This window comes from Corvus moneduloides, chromosome 7 (genome assembly GCF_009650955.1).
Source record: "Corvus moneduloides isolate bCorMon1 chromosome 7, bCorMon1.pri, whole genome shotgun sequence".
NCBI lineage: Eukaryota > Metazoa > Chordata > Aves > Passeriformes > Corvidae > Corvus > Corvus moneduloides.
In genome coordinates, this window is record NC_045482.1 from 35,385,577 (window position 1) to 35,404,831 (window position 19,255).

A 19,255-nucleotide genomic window follows, 5' to 3' on the forward strand; every position below is an offset into this window, starting at 1 on the left:
TTTCCAATCGCCCCTGAGACATCAAAATTATGGTGCTGTCTTTAGTAAAGCTGTAATAAACTCTGGTTTCAGGCTTTTTTAATGGAGTGCAGAGGAACATCTGAGGGCATTTTGGGGTTAAGGCTGATATACTGTAGAAATACCTCAACATGTATGCCGCTTGTTTTCAAATAGCTGAACTGTGGTTTTTGGTCTTCTTGTTTGTTGTTTTTTCTTTTCTTTTTTTTCTTAAATGAGAAATGCATTGAGAATTGAACCAGCCAGGTATTTTATTTTCAAAGGTAGGTTAATATATATACCAGAGTGGGACAACTTGAAATCCTGATCAGAGCTTCAGTGCCTTTTGTTCACGTAATCATTATCTTTTATTTTTTTGTCAAAGCTCATAATGCTTGTGGAAAGATATTGGGGTCCTTTAGGGTCTGAACTTCCATAATGAAAAGGTGCACCCTGCTGCAAAAAGTTTGTCTTAAACTTGATTCTGAAAGTGAATGTGAAGTCACGGCCTCATTTTTTTGACACTTATATGAGAGAAGGATGGTGGAGAGTTCACAGACAGGTAAAGCTGGTGGAAACACAGACGTGGATGAGTCCTTGGTTTTAAATTGTTGGAAACTCCTTCCTCCAAGGTCAAGTGGAATTTGCTTTCTGCCAGAAATGTGCAGCCTGTGCACATATGTCAGTAAACCATTTTTACAGGCTCTGTCTCTCAAAATCTTTGGCTGGTATAAACTTCATCTTATGCCAGTGGGAACCACATTTTGCCTTTACTTCATTAAAGGAAGATTGTAGAATAACCTTTCTGAGGCAAAAATTAGGGGGGCAATGAAAGGGGCTTTCGTTTTTTCATGTTTTAGCAAAGAGTATCTTCCACTACCTCTTGTGCCAAAGATGGTATGACTGCTTGGAGAGCAGCATCTTCACTGGACCTGACTGAGGGAGCTGGGGATGCTTAGCCTGGAGCAAAGGAGGCTCAGGGGGACCTCGTGGCTCTGCACAAGTCCCTGACAGGAGGGGGCAGCCAGGGGAGGTCGGGCTCTGCTCCCAGGGAACAGGGACAGGAGGAGAGGAAATGGCCTCAAGTTGCACCAAGGAAGATTTATACTGGATTTTAGGGAACATCTCTTCCCTGAAAGGGCTCTCAAACACTGGAACAGGCTGCTCAAGGCAGTGCTTGAGTCACCATCCCTGGAGGTGTTTAAGGTGTGTGGATGTGGCACTTGGGGACATGGGTTAATGGTGGACTTGGCACTGCTGGGGGAGAAGCTGGACTTGATGATCTTGAGGTCTTTTCAACCTAAATGATTCAGTAATTCTAAAAGCCTAGTCTGAATGACTCTGGACATGCCTGGGGTCATCCTGACCTGGCCAACAAAGGATGGGGCCTTGCAAGGAGAGAGAGTCATCCAGGAGAAGAAGGTCTGTATCCAAGTTCAGGATACACCTTACAAAGGAATAAAGACATAAAATAGCTTCATAGTGGCCTGAGTGTGGGCTTGGCCAAGAGGAAAAAAGTATTTGTGTAAGAAAAGTTATCTCATAAAGGGAACAGCTTGGTCCCCCAGCCTGCCTCTACATCTGTGTCTGGCTGTCACTGAAGAATAACTGCCGAGGCATCGTGCTGGGACACGCTTCCTGAGAAGATCCATGAGCAGGAATCAGGTGGGCACAGCCCCGTGGACAGCCCGTGCTGTGGCCACCAAGCATTTATCTCCCTCTCAGGAGATGAATGGTGAGGGTGGCAAGCACAGGCTGACCAGTCTGTCCCTCAGGAACAACCAGCAGATGGCATTCCCTCGGAGCCCTGGGGTGGCTGGAGATGTGCTCCTTGGGGATAGGATGTTTTAGGGGTTTTTTAATGGGGACCTGATCTGCTCCAGCTCTTCTAATGATGAGCAGCAGTTATTGTTCCTCCTGAGCCACACTGGGCACCTGCCTGAACTGCAGAGTGGTCTCAGCAAAGCTCTCTTTCCCCTGTGTTAGTCCAAAATCCGTGTTTGCAAAAGGCCTTTCCTGTTCTCCAGGTGCATCTCCTCCCAGCTCTCATCTCAGCTGTCAGCATATACAAATGCGTGTGTCATTTGGTCAGTGGTGGCCACCAGCCCAGGGAAGGTAAAGCTGAACCAGCCTCCAGCAGGTTTTGCAGCTCCCATTTGGAGGATTGCCTCCGACACGGAGCACACCCTGGTGCCCAGCATTTTCTGCCCACCAGCTGCTCTAATCACCCTTTCTGTGCCTGCTCATGATGCTGCCTCCCACTTTAGATTTTGGATGTGCTCAGTTGTTTGAGAATCTAAAACACAGATACCTACAAATTCAATCTAAATCTAACATCAAACCCTTGGATCCTGCCCCAAGTCACTGCAGTGCATAGGACACTCCCACCTTTTCCTTTATTACCATTTGTATTAAAATATTTTTTCCAGGTATCTGGACATCCAAATCATTAACAATACCCAACAGATTTAGCATATAAAAAAATAATCAGTTGTGCATCTTCAATGTAATCTCCTGAATTATGCAATATCACTATGTTACCTATTCTTTCCAAAAAATCTTTGGTATTTTAGCTTTAAAATCATGTTAAAATTAAGTGTTCAAAACCCAGCAACCTTCAAAAGGCCCCTGCCCTTTCTTTCTTTTTTTTTTTGGTGCAGAAGAATATACAAGGAACTGTGGCAAATAATTAAACATTCTAATTTGAGATAATCTTTGATTAATGAAGAAGCTGCTTTCAAATGCTCTTCTCTGGCTCTAATAATTGATCTCTAATTGTCCCATCTAAAGGTTATATATTGCCTTTCCTCCTGCTTGTGTCCTCCTAATGCCTTATAACTCAGATCAAGCTATTAGCAATGTTCATTAATTCCTCTGGAAAATGCTGTGAACTTTCCAAGCTGAAAAAAAAAAAAATAGTTCTTTCTAAAACCAAGTTTAGTTTTGTATCAGTTTTATCAGTTTTGAGACTGTTGAGAAAACCACAGCAAATGATGTCACAAACATGATGGGTAATTTTTCAGTTCTAAATTATTTAAGAATTTACAACTAAACTATTTAAGGATGTTGGACAGAGGAGGTGTAGGAGGATAACCTAATTAAAAATAACAGAACAGATGCTTTTTGTTCTCTTACTGCACGTAAACAGGTGGTGGATTTGCAATTAAGTGCACGATGCCTGAGTGGTAAGTGCCTTTATGCAAAAATAGGAAAACTGTGGAATTTAGGATCTGGTGAAGTGTTTGTGATGGTAGAAGAACTCTGTGTTGTTACAAAGGAATTTTACTTGGATCTCTAACAAGATGGGACAGCTAAACATTTATTTTACTGTGTACCTGAGAGATGAGGCTTTTCATAAATTGTTAATTCATTTCTGGAATAAGCTGTGTTTTAATCTTATTCTGCTTTAGTTAGACAAATCCTTCTAACCTGTTGCTTAGCAGACTTCCTTTTGTAAGGTCAAAGAAATATGGCTAAAATTCTTTGTTTTTCCTACTAGTTATTGAATTATATGCCCCAAATATTTATGTATCTGGTGCTTGACCAGAGCACAACAGCACCAAAGGCTTGTGATTACCCAGCACATTTTCTTTATAGTTTGATATTAAAATATGCATAAGGTACTTGCATGAGCACAGGTTTTTACAAATGTCTAATTAATACAATTTGAAAATATTGTTATTTCCTTTGCTCCTGAAATTTTCAGTCTAATTTTATTAAAAGTGAAATACTTATTCATGTGCTTCTTTCCCCAATTTTGGCTTAATTGTTTCCAGTCTGTACAGCCCGGCTGTCTGGAGATGTTTATTACCAAGAAAATGTATTCTGGAAGGAGAGAGCCTGGCTAAATTGCTGGAAAGAAAAATTCTGCAGTCTGACCTTATCAAGGCAGGATCCAGAAGGTTCCTATTTTTCATTTTGACTGCGGACGGTTAGCAAGGCAAAAAACAATCCAAAGAAGTTAACTAAAGTCTATCTCAACAGTCAGTGGTGCTGGGGAAAGGGAAAAAAGAATGAAAAAAAACCAAACAAACCACTGTCAAACTCTTGTAATCCATTCTGCAGAATAGCACAAAAAGCATTACATATTCTGGAATGATACAAAGGTATTTTCTTCTGGCTTTGGAAAACACATACCTCTTCCAGGCAAATGCACTTGGTATTTAGGGAATCTTTTAATATACTTTAAGTATATGATGACACAAAATGAGAGTACGGCATCAAAGTGTTCAATAATCTATTTTGAGTGATCTTTAGCAACTCTCCTAAGCATTTATAGCTTGCTAGAGGGAAATGCACTTTTCAAAGATCATGAGCAGTCCCTATGGAGACCTGTAACCTTCCTCGGAGCAATTCACCACATCCTGATAGGTCTGATCCCAGCACAAGGGAGACAGTCAGTGGAAAAGAAACGCTCTGGGAATACTAATGGAGCCCTGTGACGGCTGAGTCACCTCCTGGAACCAGGGAGAGGGCAAACAAAGGGTTATTTGGGGATTATAAATATCAATAGGAAGTTAAGCATTGGCTAAAGCTTCGTTTAGACCTTGGCCGGTTTGTGGTCTGATTTGCTGCTTAATCAGTTTATTAGTGAATCAAACAAAGATAAAATCTGTGCTTAGGGAGGGCTGGGAGGTTCGACTCTGGGGCTGGGGAAAGGAGGAGTCAGAGTGTGTGGATAGCAAAAACCTCCTCCGAGCAGCACAAGGACCTGTGTTTGTTCTTCTAGGCAGAGTTTGGTGCCGATGTGTCGCTCCCGTGCAACCCGCTGGCTTTGTGAATAAAGCACAAGCTTTTCTCCTCACCTCTGGCCCCTTGCAAGGGTCGTGCTGTGCCCTGGTGGCCTTAAAGCTTGTTGCTTTTCTCGGGTTATTTGGCATTGGAGTGGTTTCAGCTTTGCCAAGGAGATCTGCCCCTGTTTGTGTGTGTGTGCTGTTAAACCCGCTCGGAGAGAAAGCTGCAGAATGAGTTGCTTATGACAGGATGTGTGTGACTCTATCCCCTTCCTAAGCCACCGCTGGCCTCCCTCGGGTGTCACACGCCACTTTGCTGCCTGTCACCATCCTTTACCTGCTGTGGGTTCCTCCGTGCATTTACGCTCATTCAGAACCGTAGCGTGCTATTTAAATCAGCCAGAGCCCGGCCTTGCAGTTTCAGCTTTTGGAGGGTCCAGATCCACATGATGCTTCATTAACCCGTATGTGCTATGTGTATTTTATTTTATTTTATTTTATTTTATTTTATTTTATTTTATTTTATTTTTTTCATTTCATTTCATTTCATTTCATTTCATTTCATTTCATTTCGTTTTACTTTTCTTACAGCCCACGCGAAGTAAAAGCTCAGCTTGTTATTTTCTGTCCTGCCCTTTCTTCCTTTTCCCCTCCCTGAGCCTTGTTCCAGGCGGTAACTGCTGCAAGAGCTTAAAAACAAGAGTGAAAAGTGTGAGGTGCATTCACTTTTATGGAGCTGCAAACAAGGGGCAGGGGAAGGAGGGAAAAGGCACCGGGATTGTTTGTCTGCCTCAGTTCCGTTCATGTCAGCTATTTGTAAGCCTGCAGTGGTGTGAAGAGCATCGTAAAAGACATGGTACACAAACATTTAGGACAAAAGGAAAGTTCTGGTGCTGTGGGAAGCCTCTCAGTGAGGTATTGTTGTTGTTATCCCATTGCATCTGGCTTGCTGCTGGTGTCTGATTTCCCCTTTCTCAGAAGCTCTGTGACCACAGGCAGGAAATGTGCTACAAGCAGATGGAGAAGTGGGCGGTTGTGTTTTTCTGTGAGATCTGGACACACAGCTGGTCACTGGCGGGCGAGGACACCGTGGCTAGATAGAAAGAGGTTACATCTGATACACAGACACCTTTGAGATGACCTTGCAGAAAGAGTAATTAGGATGTTTGCTGGAAATCCATCCCCAAGGCGCTCACTTTGATTTTTAAGACTTTATAAAACACAGCAAGCTGCTGCCATGACAAAAGGGGGTGTAATGAGAAAAGGGAGTGCCACGTCCCCCATTTTACTTTCAGTCTCTCAAATGCCCCTGTGGCCATCCCAGTTCTGATCTCTCAGGTAGGGACAGGCACACTCCCCCTCCCATCCCTGCCTTTGGTAAAAACCACTCGAAATATCCTTGCTGTCCGGAGCGAACACTGAGACCAAATATTTGACCATAGGCAGGGGAAATCTCTTATTCTTTGCAAAACATTAAGATCAACAACAGTGATAATCCATTCCGTAGAGCAAGAGGCTTTTAAAAAAATATTTATATCTGTGCATCCAGCTTGGACATACAGGTGAGGGCACCCGAGGTACAGCAGCCATCTTTGGTTAGTAGCAGCTAACTTGGAGAGACACAAGGAAATTTCATCTATTCAAAATGTGTTCCTCCTGCTGTTGCAGCTACCATGGAGTTATCAGAGCCGTGGGGAGTTACTGCTCGTTTTCTTTACGTGGAAATCACTTGACTCTCATTGCCTTATTGTCCCTCTCTTGGTATTACTATTATTGGTGCAGTGGTGCAATAGCTCTCCTTAAAAGTTACTGCAGAAAACTGAATAATTTCTTATTTCTGTGATTCTATTTTCTTTTCATAGAGGCACTACATTGACAATAGATTTTAGAGGACAAATATTGTGTTTAATGAATCAGAAAGAAATGAAAATGATAACTGATACAGAGCCTGAAGATAAACAATATTAGGAGCAGGTCACATAACAGGAAAAACCCATATGTATTTAGGGAGATGTGCCTAACAGTCTGACCTAAAAGAAAATAGGGAAAATCCATTCAGACAAGGAGGAAGATTTCAGGAGCTCGTTTTGGCTACTTAAAGGGCAGTTAATTATTTAGCAGGAGCTACTAATGACTGCATCATAAATAAACAAAGAAATAAACACTGGATCATCATTATAGGGAGTTAAGTTTCTATAAAGTTTAACGGACTGAGTGAGGGTTTTTCAGTCTTAATCAGAAGACCAAAAGTTAAAATCAGACAACCAGAGCAATCCACTCCCACAAATAGGCCAAATATACATGTTCTTTTCAAATAACTTCAGAAGGAAAAAGCAGCTCCCTGAGACCTGAGGGAGAGGGAGGGGAACCACTTAAGCGAGGGCAGGTGTAGGGCACCCTCATCACACAGGGTTTAAACGGGACCTGAGGTAAGAGAGGAGTTTTCAGGCAGAGCAGGGGTGTTGATGGAGCAGAGAGAAAACAAAAGTGGTAAGAAAGTTGTTATAGCAAGCTCAGTAGGGAGGAGACCAAAGGTTTTATGCTGTTGTTTACCCAGCGATTGCTGTGAAGCCTGAGGTGAAATGCATCGTGCCATCACAAGGTGCAGATGGCATGCTTTAAAAAATAGCTGGGGGGCTGGCCTTGTAAATACAGACAATCTTGGTTTTTCTGAGCATCTGTGCCTGAGCAGAGTTCTGTGCTGCAGGTGCAGTGTGTGCTGCTTGGACACATCACTGCTTTGCTGCTCCTCTTCTGACTGTAAGAGCCACAGTTTTCCTGCCTGAGGGCCTTCCAGGCCATCTCATTCTGGGTAAGACCTGCCTATTCCTGTTAAAGAGAATACTTCTTTGTTTGCTGGGTCATTTTACCCTCTTGACAGCAAGAAGGCTCAGGGCTAGCAGTGCCAAGGCAAGCTTCCATGACCCGATGGACCCAGTGTCCTGGCATCCCATCTGGCACGGGGTGAGTTTGCTTTAGGGTGCCCTTGGTTATTTGTTGTTGTCACATGCCTCCAGAAGAAGGCATATGTTTTGTCAAATTAATTTGTTACAGCCTTTACTGGTACTTCTGTGGAAAAACTCCCACAGTTTCTTCCAGTCAAGGGACAAGGCTCCCGTGGCTGGGGCTTGAGTGGTCTCTGGTCAGTCTGGGAGTGGCAGTGATAGAAGGCAGATGGGCACAGCAAATAATTGGGGTGAAGGCTGAGATGAAGCAGTGTCAGCAGCACACTTGTGGATGTGGCTGGCAGTGTGTGGCTCAGTGTAGTTATGACACAAGGAAGCTGTTGGTATGGGAAATGCATTTTCCTGCCCACCCCTCAATCCCTTCTCTGCCCCACCTGTCCCACACAGCCCTTAGTTACGGACACGGAGAGCTCCTTTTTTTCTTCTTTTTCCTTCTCTAAAGTGTCTGTCAGATCTCCCTGCTTTCCCATCACTCTCCTAACAGCGCCTCTGAGAGCAGGAGGGCTGAGCTGCCCTCGGTTGCATTCTCGGCCTGCTCTCTGCCACATCAACCTGTGCCCACTGGGACTTTGGCCATCTCGTGCAGCCTCACTCCCTTGTACATTGATCTTGCTGTAACTTACAGCAGCTCCTTCTTCTCTTCCTGTCCTCTGGCTGCTTCACAGCAACACAGGAAAAAAAAATCCAGACCATTTTACTTGTTCTGCAGCTACAAAAACGTATCTAGGCTATATGTTTGCTGATGTTTGAGCCTTGAATTTGGGGGCAAAGGTTTTTGTCTCTGTTTTTCTTTCATTCCATCAGAAGGGTTGAGAAGAATAGCTGGGAAGGAGAAGTTGAGAATTTATTCCAATTCTCATAAAAGTCTGCAAACATATGGCCTTTGCCAGCACAGCTGCTTTCACCACCACCGACAATCAAGGTTAAAACGCATGATGCTCATTCAAAGGGAAATACAGTGGGAAAATTTTCACTCCACTGTTTATGTAGTTTTATTTCTAAAGGCAAATTGAAAAGCTGCCGTGTATTTCAGCTTGGTTTGACCTAAATGGCCAACCAAACAAGAAATAAATACCCTTTTGACTTTGAGTTGAGACTGTTTGACTTTGGATCCCTTTTGCTTCAGTAGCTGAAGTGCCCCAATCTCCTGCTTCTTTCTCAGACCATATTCCTGGTGGGATAAAGTTTCTTGAGCAGCAGTCCCATTGTCTTGCTGGTGGAGTAAACAAGACGAGTTAGTGGGAAGCCCCAGAAAAAGTCATTTGAGAGTGTGAAAGAGGGCAATGGTACTGCAGGAGCTGATGGATAGAGGTCAGCTCTGTTTTGGGTCAATATTAAGTGCTCTGTGTGGTTGTTTTGTTGGGCTTTTTTCTCACAAAGAAGATGAAATGTTACAGTTCAAGAGTGTGGCATCTATTGGTGCTTACTGAAAATGGAAATCCAGATAATAAACAAGCATTACTGCAGGGGTCTGGGCACACAGAACTCTAGGATGGAGAGGTATCTCTGAATTACATTGTTAGTCCACAACTCTGACCCTCCTGCCCCTGTATCTCTCCTCACTGTTGTGTTGTATTTTTTTGTGGTTTTCTTTTTTTTAACCCTGCTCTGAAGCTTCAGAGGCTGGATAGAAACAATTTTTCTTATCCACATTCCTGCATTCTAGCTGTGTGTAGGAATGGGTGTTACTCAAGCTTGAATGGAGGGGATTGAGTAAACACGTGGCTGGTTTGAGATAATGTTTATAGAGAGCAAAGAGAGATATCAACTCTGTTCTTTCCTAATTTCACCTTTAATTCTTCTTCTGTTTTCCACCCTGGCAAATCTGCATTCCATGTAAATTCCCACCACTCCCTCTGCCATGTGGTTGCAAACACAACTGGCTTCTTGCTGTTCTGCTATCGATTGTCTCCTTCACGAAAGTGAAAGAGTTTGGTCTAAAACCACTTTCATCACAACTGTGTTTATTTTCCCATGCCCATACGGAAGAGGGGTGCCTTCTGAATTTAACCAGAGCTTTAAATTTTGCCATGCTGACAAAGGAAAAGATAATAATAAAAGAAATAATTCCATACATAGCTGGTTTTTGGTTAACTCGGAGGTTATGTGGCTGGTGGGGTCAGAGTCTGGGGAACCAGGCACGTGACTGTGGCTGTTTCTTCATGCAACAACGAGTATTTGCTCAGGAGTTTCATCACCCTCTCCCAGGAGCAGCTGCTGACCACAGGGTAATGTGGTTTCACTGCAGAGGAGAAAAGATGAATTTTCTATGTAAAATTACTTTTAGCACCATAGCGCTTCTTGACATGAAGGTCAATAAGTGCCTAAATTACTCTAAGTAACTGAGTTTATTATAATTCCTCTCTGTCACATTCCCTTGCTGCTGCTGTGACACTGTGCTGTATAACTTATTTAATTATACAGTGGTGGTTGCTGCTGCGTGTCTGTTGTTGGGGATGCTATGAATATTTAGATTTTTCTTTCTCTCCAGTTCCGTAATTTAAACAAATTCACTGAAGTGTATTTAACCTGAAGTAATCTAGGCTGCATGCTGCCTTGGGCTGTGCTGTTTTAGAAACTTCCTTCTGCAAAATCATAGTCAACCAAAGCAATTTCTTTGGTGTAAAGATGGGAAAAGAATAAGCCCTTACACGCCATGCAGTTCTGGAGTTCCTCTTTTGTTTGTTTTCTAAACCAGCCTCAATTACGGTGCTATTGGTGCTTTCAGTGGGTGTATTTTGACAGCCTGGACCTGTGCTGCAAACTTCCCCGCTCACATGTGTGCACACCCCCAGTTTTCATTCCCAAAGGGCGCATTTGGACACCAGCCTCAACGTATCAAAGGTCTGTGGGCTGAGCTGTGTTTAGCAACCTGGAGAACAGCTATTGGAGGGCAGAAAGTGCAGGACGGGCTATTTCCATGACAAACCCTTTTCCTCTGAGGATATTGATACAGCGTAAAGTAGGGATTCATTGTGTGCCTGTCAGCACTGTGCTGGGTAGGAAGACTGTGAGTAACATCTTGGAATATTTAAAGGAAATGCTTAAGGGGAGGGTTGAGGGAACTTTTTTTTTTGACAAAGACATCAAGACAGAGGGGAGATCCATAAAGACACAAGCGGATCTAAAACAGGATGAATTATCATTCTTATAATTAAGCCTAATGGACCTTCCTGAGAAGGTTTGATAAGATGACTTGCTAATATTCACACTTTTTTTTTTTTTATTTAGTCAGTAAATTATGCATAAAGGACAAAACTGAAATAATCACCCAGACATTCGTGTCACTTGTGCCTGACTAATTCTCATCCATTGTCTTTCATAGTTTTAAAATGGGAAATAAGTAGTAGGGGCCAGTGTCTGTGCTGTAAAAGCATGGAAAAAATGACTGTTTTCTTGATTTAAGTTGTATGTTATCTTTTTGAAGATGAAAGATTGCCTACAGTCATAGCTGAGTTTTTACATGGAATCAGGGTGTAGTACAAGCAAGCCCCGTGGAAGAGTCAAAAGAGCAATGGAAGAAGAAAAAAGTAAAAATATACTGACTTCATGTCATCTGTTAAGTCAAAAAGTGTAATAAAGTTTCAAGGAAAAGAAGGAAACCTGGTCTAGTGGAACGTGTCCCTGCCCATGGCAGGGGTTGGAACAAAACGGTCTTTAAGGTCTCTTCCAACCCAAACCATTTTGGGGTTATATGAGAACACCTGAATGCTTTGTTTTTTTTAGAGTAGGTGGTGGGGACAAATTGTTTCTCTCAAAATATTTTTTTTCTCTAAGCTGTATGAAAAAAAAATCCTGGTAAAGAGCCATGTTTACCAAAGTGGGAAATGCATTTTTCACTGATGGGTCTGAATTGTAGTTTGAAGAGGTTACTGAATATTGTTTTCAGTTACAAGGAGATAAAGATGTGCTGTTCTTATACAAATGTGTTTGCTCTACATGTAGGAAAAAACAAATTACCCATGAATTATTATAAAATAATTGCACAGGACTCTATTCTGCAAATAAAAAAAAAAAAACCCAACAAAAATGCCAGTCAGAGTAAAGCGAGGGGGAAAAACCCAACCCCTAACAATTCTGGGATTCCTCTCTATGGAGCCTAATTCCTACTCAGAGGACATGAGTACTTTCTTGTGCTGGTCTCAGAACTGGATCTCTGGGATTTCGTTCCTCAATAGGATTTTGATTGATTTCATTTAAGTAGTTTTATCTTATTTCATCGTGCTTGTATTAAATCAGATATCTCTGAGCACTTAATCATTTTTAACTTCTAGATCTTTGTATCTAATATTATATTTGCTGTCAAAATCTTATATCAATGAGAATCCCAATAAATGCAAGTCATTGATCAGATACAGCAATGACAGGGAACAAAAAGCCTGATCGAGGTGTTGCTGTCTGTAATAGAGACACTTATTGACTTCAGTGGGGTTTGGGTCAGGCCTCAAATGGAAACAAAACCCATCTGTGCTTGCCAGGCAGGTCAGTGGATGATGGCCATTAATCCACTGTAATTACTGGGTGACCTTGCTGAAAAATGGTGACTGGTAAGATAAATATTGGGATGCTGTGCTGTGTTCATGAGGTGTAGAGCAGGGAAGCTACAGGCTAGATGAGAAGAATACGGTTATAATACCAAATAGTCCTTCAAGCACCCTTATCATCCACCTCCTGATCACAAATTTCAGAGCAATTACCTCAGTGGTCCCAGGAGATGAATGCTGGAGGCTCCCAAACCACCTTCAGGCTGTTTTCAGGAGAGGACACAGGTGTTGGCAACACTAAAGCTCTATGGTCTCCTTCCTAGGGACCATGGGGGCTGAGCATCACTGAACAAATATTCTTAACTCACAGTTCACCTGTTTAGAGAGCTGAAAAGGCTCCTTACCTTACTTCAGGAGGTATGTCACCAGGGAGCAAAATAAAAACAATAAAAAATAAAAAATCCAGGCATTAACTTGAGTGGGAAGGAGATTGTACAGAAAATATTGCATAGGCAACTGCGTGGTCCTTTACCTAGGAGGAGACAGTCAGGGAGACACGGTTTTCAGCTCCTCATCTAAGGATTTTTTAACATAATTTGCATTAAGTACTCATTAAAAATAGAGGACTATATCTTTATTATGTATGTGCTGGACATGCTTTGATAATGGGATCAGGACATCCATGCTGAAGTTGTAAATCAGATAAACAAGCCTCTGGAAACAAAAACTAATTCTTCCTTCCAAGTGCTGATCCAAGTATTGCTTGGAAATTAGCGCTCATTTACTGGTTACGCCCATGGGTTCTTAACATCTGTAATTTGTGGAAGTGAAACTTAAGTTACCTTGCAGTGTCTGTAGATTATAATGAAGCGCCTGTATTATGATGGCCATGGTTTCTGTGAACATGACTTGCTTTTCTCGTGGTTCACAACATCTCCTGGTAACACTGTCTCTGCCCGGCTCCGTGGGGCCCCGCGTGCCCCCACAGACGCACGGGTGGGTTCAGTGTCACAGTCAATACCAAAGAGTCCAGAAGGGCGTTTGGGTGCATCCTGGCAGGAGCATTTATTGCTGCTACACTGTCCAGGGGTGCAGAGGCAAATACCAACATGAGCCCAGAACTCACAGTTTTACCTGGGGGAAAAGGTGGGACCAGGGAATGGGGGCCAATGGGGAAGCTCTGGGGGAGTGAGGAGGGGTGGAGGCTGACAGGCAACCGGGGAATCCAAACTGGGATAGATGAACAGAACAAGCATCCTGGGAGAAGCCTTTCTGGTCACCCTAACATAAAGTGGTTCCTGTGGTTCTAGGGACTTGTCTTACTGAGAACTCTCTGTCCTTTGTAGTGTGTGTTCAGCAGCCACCACATCCTGGAGGCAATAAAGATCCCTGAGCCATCCTTCCTGGTGTCTGCCAAATCAGGTGCAGAAGGTCGATGCTCTTCTGACCTGCAGAAAAGCACATCTGTTACTGAGATCCCAGCAGGGAATGGACTCTCGGATGTGCTGCTCAGCTGTGGAGGAACTGAGGAGCAGTTCCCTGGGGCACAGGGAGCCTCGTCACACCTTCTTCAGGGCTTTCAGTGGGGTGGCAGCCCTTTGTGACATGGGGTGTACTGACCCCAACCAGCTTGGCCACTTGAGCATCACACTCAACTACCAGTCTTGATGTAGCCCTCTGCCTCCTAGAAATCTTGAAAAGCACTCTGAAAACCAAGATGCTGAAATATCTTTTTTTTTTTCCTCCCAAAACATTTTTGCCATTTTATTTTCCTTTTTACAATGTAAAGGATGATTAGAGAGAATGAGTGGGAATGATAAATTTGGCGACAATGAGGAGGTATGAACAACCTGTGTGGAGACAGCATAAAAATAGGATGTCTCCAATAACTCCCAGGGGAGGGTGAACATTAGCTAAATGAAACCTGTTGTTTTAAAGAACTCTGCTGGTATTGTTTTTTTTTTTTTTGAACTCTGCATGCTGGTGGGAGGGAAAAAATTGTTAGTGTAAGGTATCAAGTCTGGAGGGGAAAAAGATTATGTTCTCATCATAAACCAAATGATAGCAGATTAAAGCAGGTAAGTAGCATCATGCTGGCCATTTGGCCAGAGTATAAACAGGTTTGGGTTAATTGGCACTAAGGAGGCTGTGCTGTTTAGGGGTTTATATTTAAATGCCAACTGTTGTCTTTCGTATGTGTTGACAAAGCTCTTCTCAACAGTCATCTGTTCTACCCACAGCTTGTTTCTGGATAACTGTATGGAGGATATTTTGGCTTTGAGAAATGAGAGCTTATGGAAGATACGTGCTTAAAGAGCTCTCTTTCTCAAACAGAGAGAAAAAGTGATATTCTCTAGTGGCTCTGTGCTGCATGTCATGTGCTAATCCATCCTATTTCAGCCTATCCCCTCGAGTGTTCCTTTGCAGCAAGACTCCTGGGGATGTTAAAAAGGCAGAGAACATTGTGTGGTGTAACTACACATTTCTCTCAACTGGGGCAGCCACCAAGCATCTCACTGAGCCTCTTGGCTGCCTGCTGCCACAAAAACACAGCAGTGAAGTCGTGCCCTAAAGTGCAGAGTATGTGTTGCAAACCTTCTTTGCCAACTGTAAAGCCAAGTGCACAAGTGCTGTCTGGAAGACAGTGGTGTCTCTGAGCATTACAGTTACAGGACTGTTTTCATATCAAGATCAACGAGCTTGTAAATTTTGCAGTTAGTTTTGGATGTTCTCGTAGAGTCCATGGTCTGTCATATTTCTGATTTCACTTGGGCTTCTCTCCTCTCCCAGAAGAAACAGAACTAAACCAGCAGGATACGTGGTGTAGCTGAAAGGAAATATTAATTCAAGGCTCTGATCCTGAAAGCTGTGTTTGCCTGACACCCGCATCCTGCCTGCTCTCCCCTTGCACATGAGCATGGCCATATACAAACACCCCCTCCAATTTTTGAGGCAAAAAATGCTGCAAGGGGCTGAACATTGCACAGCCTGGAAACAACTTCAGTGTATCTGTGCACCTGCTATTCTGAGGAGCTCAGACTGCAGAAACAATAATGCTGCCTCTGGCTTTGACATCTCCAAACTGTGAGTGACACTCCAGCATTTGGAACTCCTGTCAGTCTGGCAGGAGAATTTGGAGTCTGATAAAGCTTAAAAAGGGAAGAGCTTTGTATCTATAGAAGGGAAAGAAAAAAGCCTTTGGGGGTTACAACAATATGTTGCCTTGGAAATATTTGATCGGGCTTACCAGTCTATTCAGACACTTCACTTTTTAAAAGCTTTAACTCAAGTAACTTTGGGTCCTGAATGATGCAGCTTTAGTGACTGCTTATCAGCCACTCGTGACTATGCAAACTGCAGAAGCTAAACTGTCATTTCTGACTTTCAGGTGAAATTGAATGACCTGAAAATGGATCTATCTTCTCCTGTGCTCCCAGCAAGCATTTTGGAACAAACTGCCTTGCAGCTCGGGTGCAGTCCCACAGACAAAAAACTCGCTTTCCACTTAGATGAAAAAGATGAGTTAAAGCATCTTCGGGAATGTTTCTGTATCCCCAAAGTCAAGGATCTGCCTCCAAGTGAGAATTATAATTACTGTGAGGGAGAGGGAGGGGGAAAGGGCTGGGCTTCACATCTTCTGCATGTGTTTATCACAAGTCTTTGGAAATCATCGTCACTTATGAGATAATTGAGCAATTGTAGTCATATCTGAGCACAGAATGTCCCTGCTGTTGCTAAATCAATCCACCAGCTTATTCTAGCACCAAAAGCGCTATGTTCTCGTTCCCATCCTGAATCAAATGTGAGGATACAGTACTTACACGGTGCTTATGCTGTCAGTCAGCAGCTTTGAACAATGTAGTGACTGATTGAAAATTATAGGCAGTAGCTTTTCTGTCTAATGGCTTGAAACAGCAGCGTCGCTTGGGATAGTTCAGAGCAGTTGCTTCCTTGGTGTGATTCAGTTTGGTATTATCTGTCTAGTTACAATTATTTTAGTTAATGAAAGAGACAGTATAGATATTATGTGAACATTTATGTCTTATTGCTAGTGTTGGAGCTATTTTCTCACTGAGGCCAAATGGAAGACTGTGCCTCAGAACAAATAATTGATCTGAGCAAATAATTCATAATGAAGTCTTTTATTTGAAGATATTTTCCACTTTCCTCATGAATTGCCTAAAAATAGATAGCACCTGACTTCAGTGTAGCTATGTAAAATTGTTCTGGACATTTTTCTCCTTCTTTCCTGTTCCATAGATTGTTTTGAGGAGCCTGTGGGATGTCTGGGCATGGGGAGGGCTTGGTGTGGAGGCAGGAGGGGTAGAAAGAGGGATGGCAGACTGAGAGGGAAGCATTTGCTTCAGGCTAGTACTCCCAGCCCACCAAAACTAAAAACCAACTTCACATTCTTTTTGATACCTGCAATAGCCACATTCATGCAGAGAAACATGGTAGGAGCAGCCACCTGTGGAGGCAGCAAGGTCCTGGTCTCTTCTCATGCTTCCCAGGTCCTGTTTGGGTTTATTTTCATCTCAGTTACATGGAGAGCAAAAGCTGTGCTGGCTCTGCAGGCTCTGGTCCCTGAACGCTGGCCACTGGAGAAATGGCAGATTATTTCCTTAGATAGTGAACACATATAGGCATAGTCACTCTCCTCCTTTCCTGCCTTGGCAAAATGCACCTATTGAAAATCAAAGGAAAAAATATGATAGAACTTTCTTGTTTGTTTGTTTGTTTTTTTTTTTCCCCAGTAAATTCAGATAGAATTTTCCACAGATTTTCTGAAAGGAACAGTACTGATGGTAAATGAGAAATTACAGGTGCATTCACCAAACTGTGTCCAGTAAGAAACTGTGACAGAAAATGGTGTCAATAGTCAGAATTCCAGGGAATCTTTTGAAACTGTCTCTGTCTTCAGTATCTTCCTGCCAAGCAAAGATGTGTTGGGAATGCTGTCTGCTCCTGCCCTTAGGATACAGGGATGATAAATCTCAGTTTTTTATGTTCTGGGGACATTGGCTTTTTTTTCTCCACATTCAAATCCTTGAGTTATGCTGTTTCTATTATTCAGAGCAGGACTGGACACTTTGCAAATATTTAAACTATTGTGCTTCCTCCCTGCCTCCTTAATTTTTCATTTTCATTTTTTTTACCCTGGTCACTTAAGAGAGTTTGCTAAACCCTTCTGTTTGGATAGTTGACTCTTCTGTACTCAAAGCTCCTTCAGCTGCCACCATGGTGCTGCAAGATGTGCCATGAGAGCTGGAAAGATGCTGGAACACAGACCCCATGGAAGTGGTGCTGCTGGAATCCAGCCCAAGTAGGACACATGAGCAGCAGCTGCATCTTTGACTGCAGAAAGTCAAATGTCTCTCCACAATATCAAAGGTCACTTTTCAGTGTACTGTTGTAGCAGCTTCAGATCAAAGAATCTTCTGAGAAGTAGGCAGAGGTTTTGATACCCACGTGACAGTTTTGGTTTCTTCCCTTCCAAACTCCTTTATTGTTTGGTTTTCAATTACCGCAATATTTAGACCCGTGGACTGCTGATGTGGGGTTTTTCCCCTGTCACTACAATAATATTTAGTCCTGAGACTGTGGAGACCTATATGTTTTAGTGAAGATAAACAATGTACAAAGTAGTACCAGTTGAAAAGCACAAAGAACCCACCATTCTGGTGTTCCTAAATTGAGGGGTTTTTCCCTCTCCTTTTTTTTTTCCTGTCCTTCTTTTCTGTGCTTCAGCTGTCATCATGAACAGCTTCCCTGCTGAAGAACAGCGGGGGTGTAAAGATATATATATTTGCATTGTGTGTCTATACCATAGAGACAGATCTGCCGTGACATTTATCTGCGCCCAGGAGCGGATGCCAGATAACGCGTTCCTGAAGATAAATGTCATTACAGATATTAGCCATCAAATATTCTTTATATATTTACATAAAACATTACAATGAGGCTTTAAAATGAAACCTTACAAGAAGCAGATGAGAACATCCATAGGAGACAACTGTAAGATGACGTACAGGAAAATATTTAGGAAGTCATTATAATAGTTTAATTTAGTTATCAAGTTATAACCTGTCAGAGCTGTTTATTTGTTGTATCAATCAAGAGGAAACCACTAGCAGCCTAACTCCCTGCAAAGCTCAGAGGCTTTATGTGCAAGCATGAGGGACGAGGCTCAGGTGAGCAAATGAGGAGAAAATGACAGCAGAAGATTTAGAGAAATGCTTGCATCTCCTCGCCCTTCTCCCAGCTGACAACAAAGTCTCTTTAACGCTCTCTTCTCACACCACAGGGAGCAGGCAGGAATGACTGGATTGCAGTTGGGCACCTAATCACCCATCTGATTAAGGCTATGGCTTGTGCTTTGTCACCTTGTGAAGGAGTAGGGCATCATTTGGGTTTCTTGGGAATAAAAAGATGCCCCGGAGTGAAAGCGCTGAGTTGTACTTCCCGGAAGAAATGGTTAAAGGTAGTGGTTAATCATAAAAATCTGGCTCTTTGGAGGGCTGGTGTACAGGCAAGTGTGAAAGACAATCTTTTATCATTCAGCTAAGGACAGAGCTCAGATAAGTATAAGCAGATTTAGTCCTTCCTTTCTGATTAATAAACCCATTATATTTTTCCCTTTTATATTTCTGACAATAAACTTGCTTTTCCTTTTAGGTTTAAAAGAAGTGCATCTTTAATACAGATGAATGAGGATAATTAGTATGCAAAATAATGTATGTGATTAGATTTGACCAGTTTGCATGAATCTGAGTAGGTGTGTGAGTATATAATATATTTAAGTAATCTTAATGTAAATGTATTTTTTGATCCAGGCTACTCTAAGAACATATTTCAATATTTTTTTTCTTTGCCTTTATTTCCTCAATTGTGTTTATTTCCTGTTGGAATATTTCAATATGTGTTTCAAATCAACCACAGCTCCTCCAGAAATTAAAAGGGCCAATACCAGGAGAAATAAATGTAATTTGGGGAAAGACAGGTGCTAGGCTTAGGGGAAAAAAACTGTATCATTCTTAAGAATATCACAGTGAATGTGGAGTTGTTGGAGCACGAG

The 19,255-nt window shown here is 42.5% G+C and overlaps 1 protein-coding gene across 6 annotated transcripts in view; it reads left to right on the forward strand.

Annotated features, from left to right (window-relative positions):
* Positions 1-10,520: 10,520 nt before the first annotated feature.
* The window catches only part of KYNU (kynureninase), a 59,086-nt gene continuing 50,351 nt past the window's right edge, over positions 10,521-19,255 (forward strand). For 2 of the 6 annotated variants that reach the window (XM_032115168.1, XM_032115171.1), the window contains exons 1-2: positions 10,575-10,706; positions 15,569-15,758. In XM_032115168.1, coding sequence (XP_031971059.1) covers positions 10,617-10,706; positions 15,569-15,758 — 280 coding nt within the window. In that variant the 5' untranslated portion in view covers positions 10,575-10,616. Of the gene's footprint in view, positions 10,541-10,574; positions 10,707-13,534; positions 13,603-15,568; positions 15,759-19,255 lie in introns of those variants that run through there. The other 4 variants (XM_032115173.1, XM_032115167.1, XM_032115170.1 and 1 more) reach the window with 4 other exon arrangements.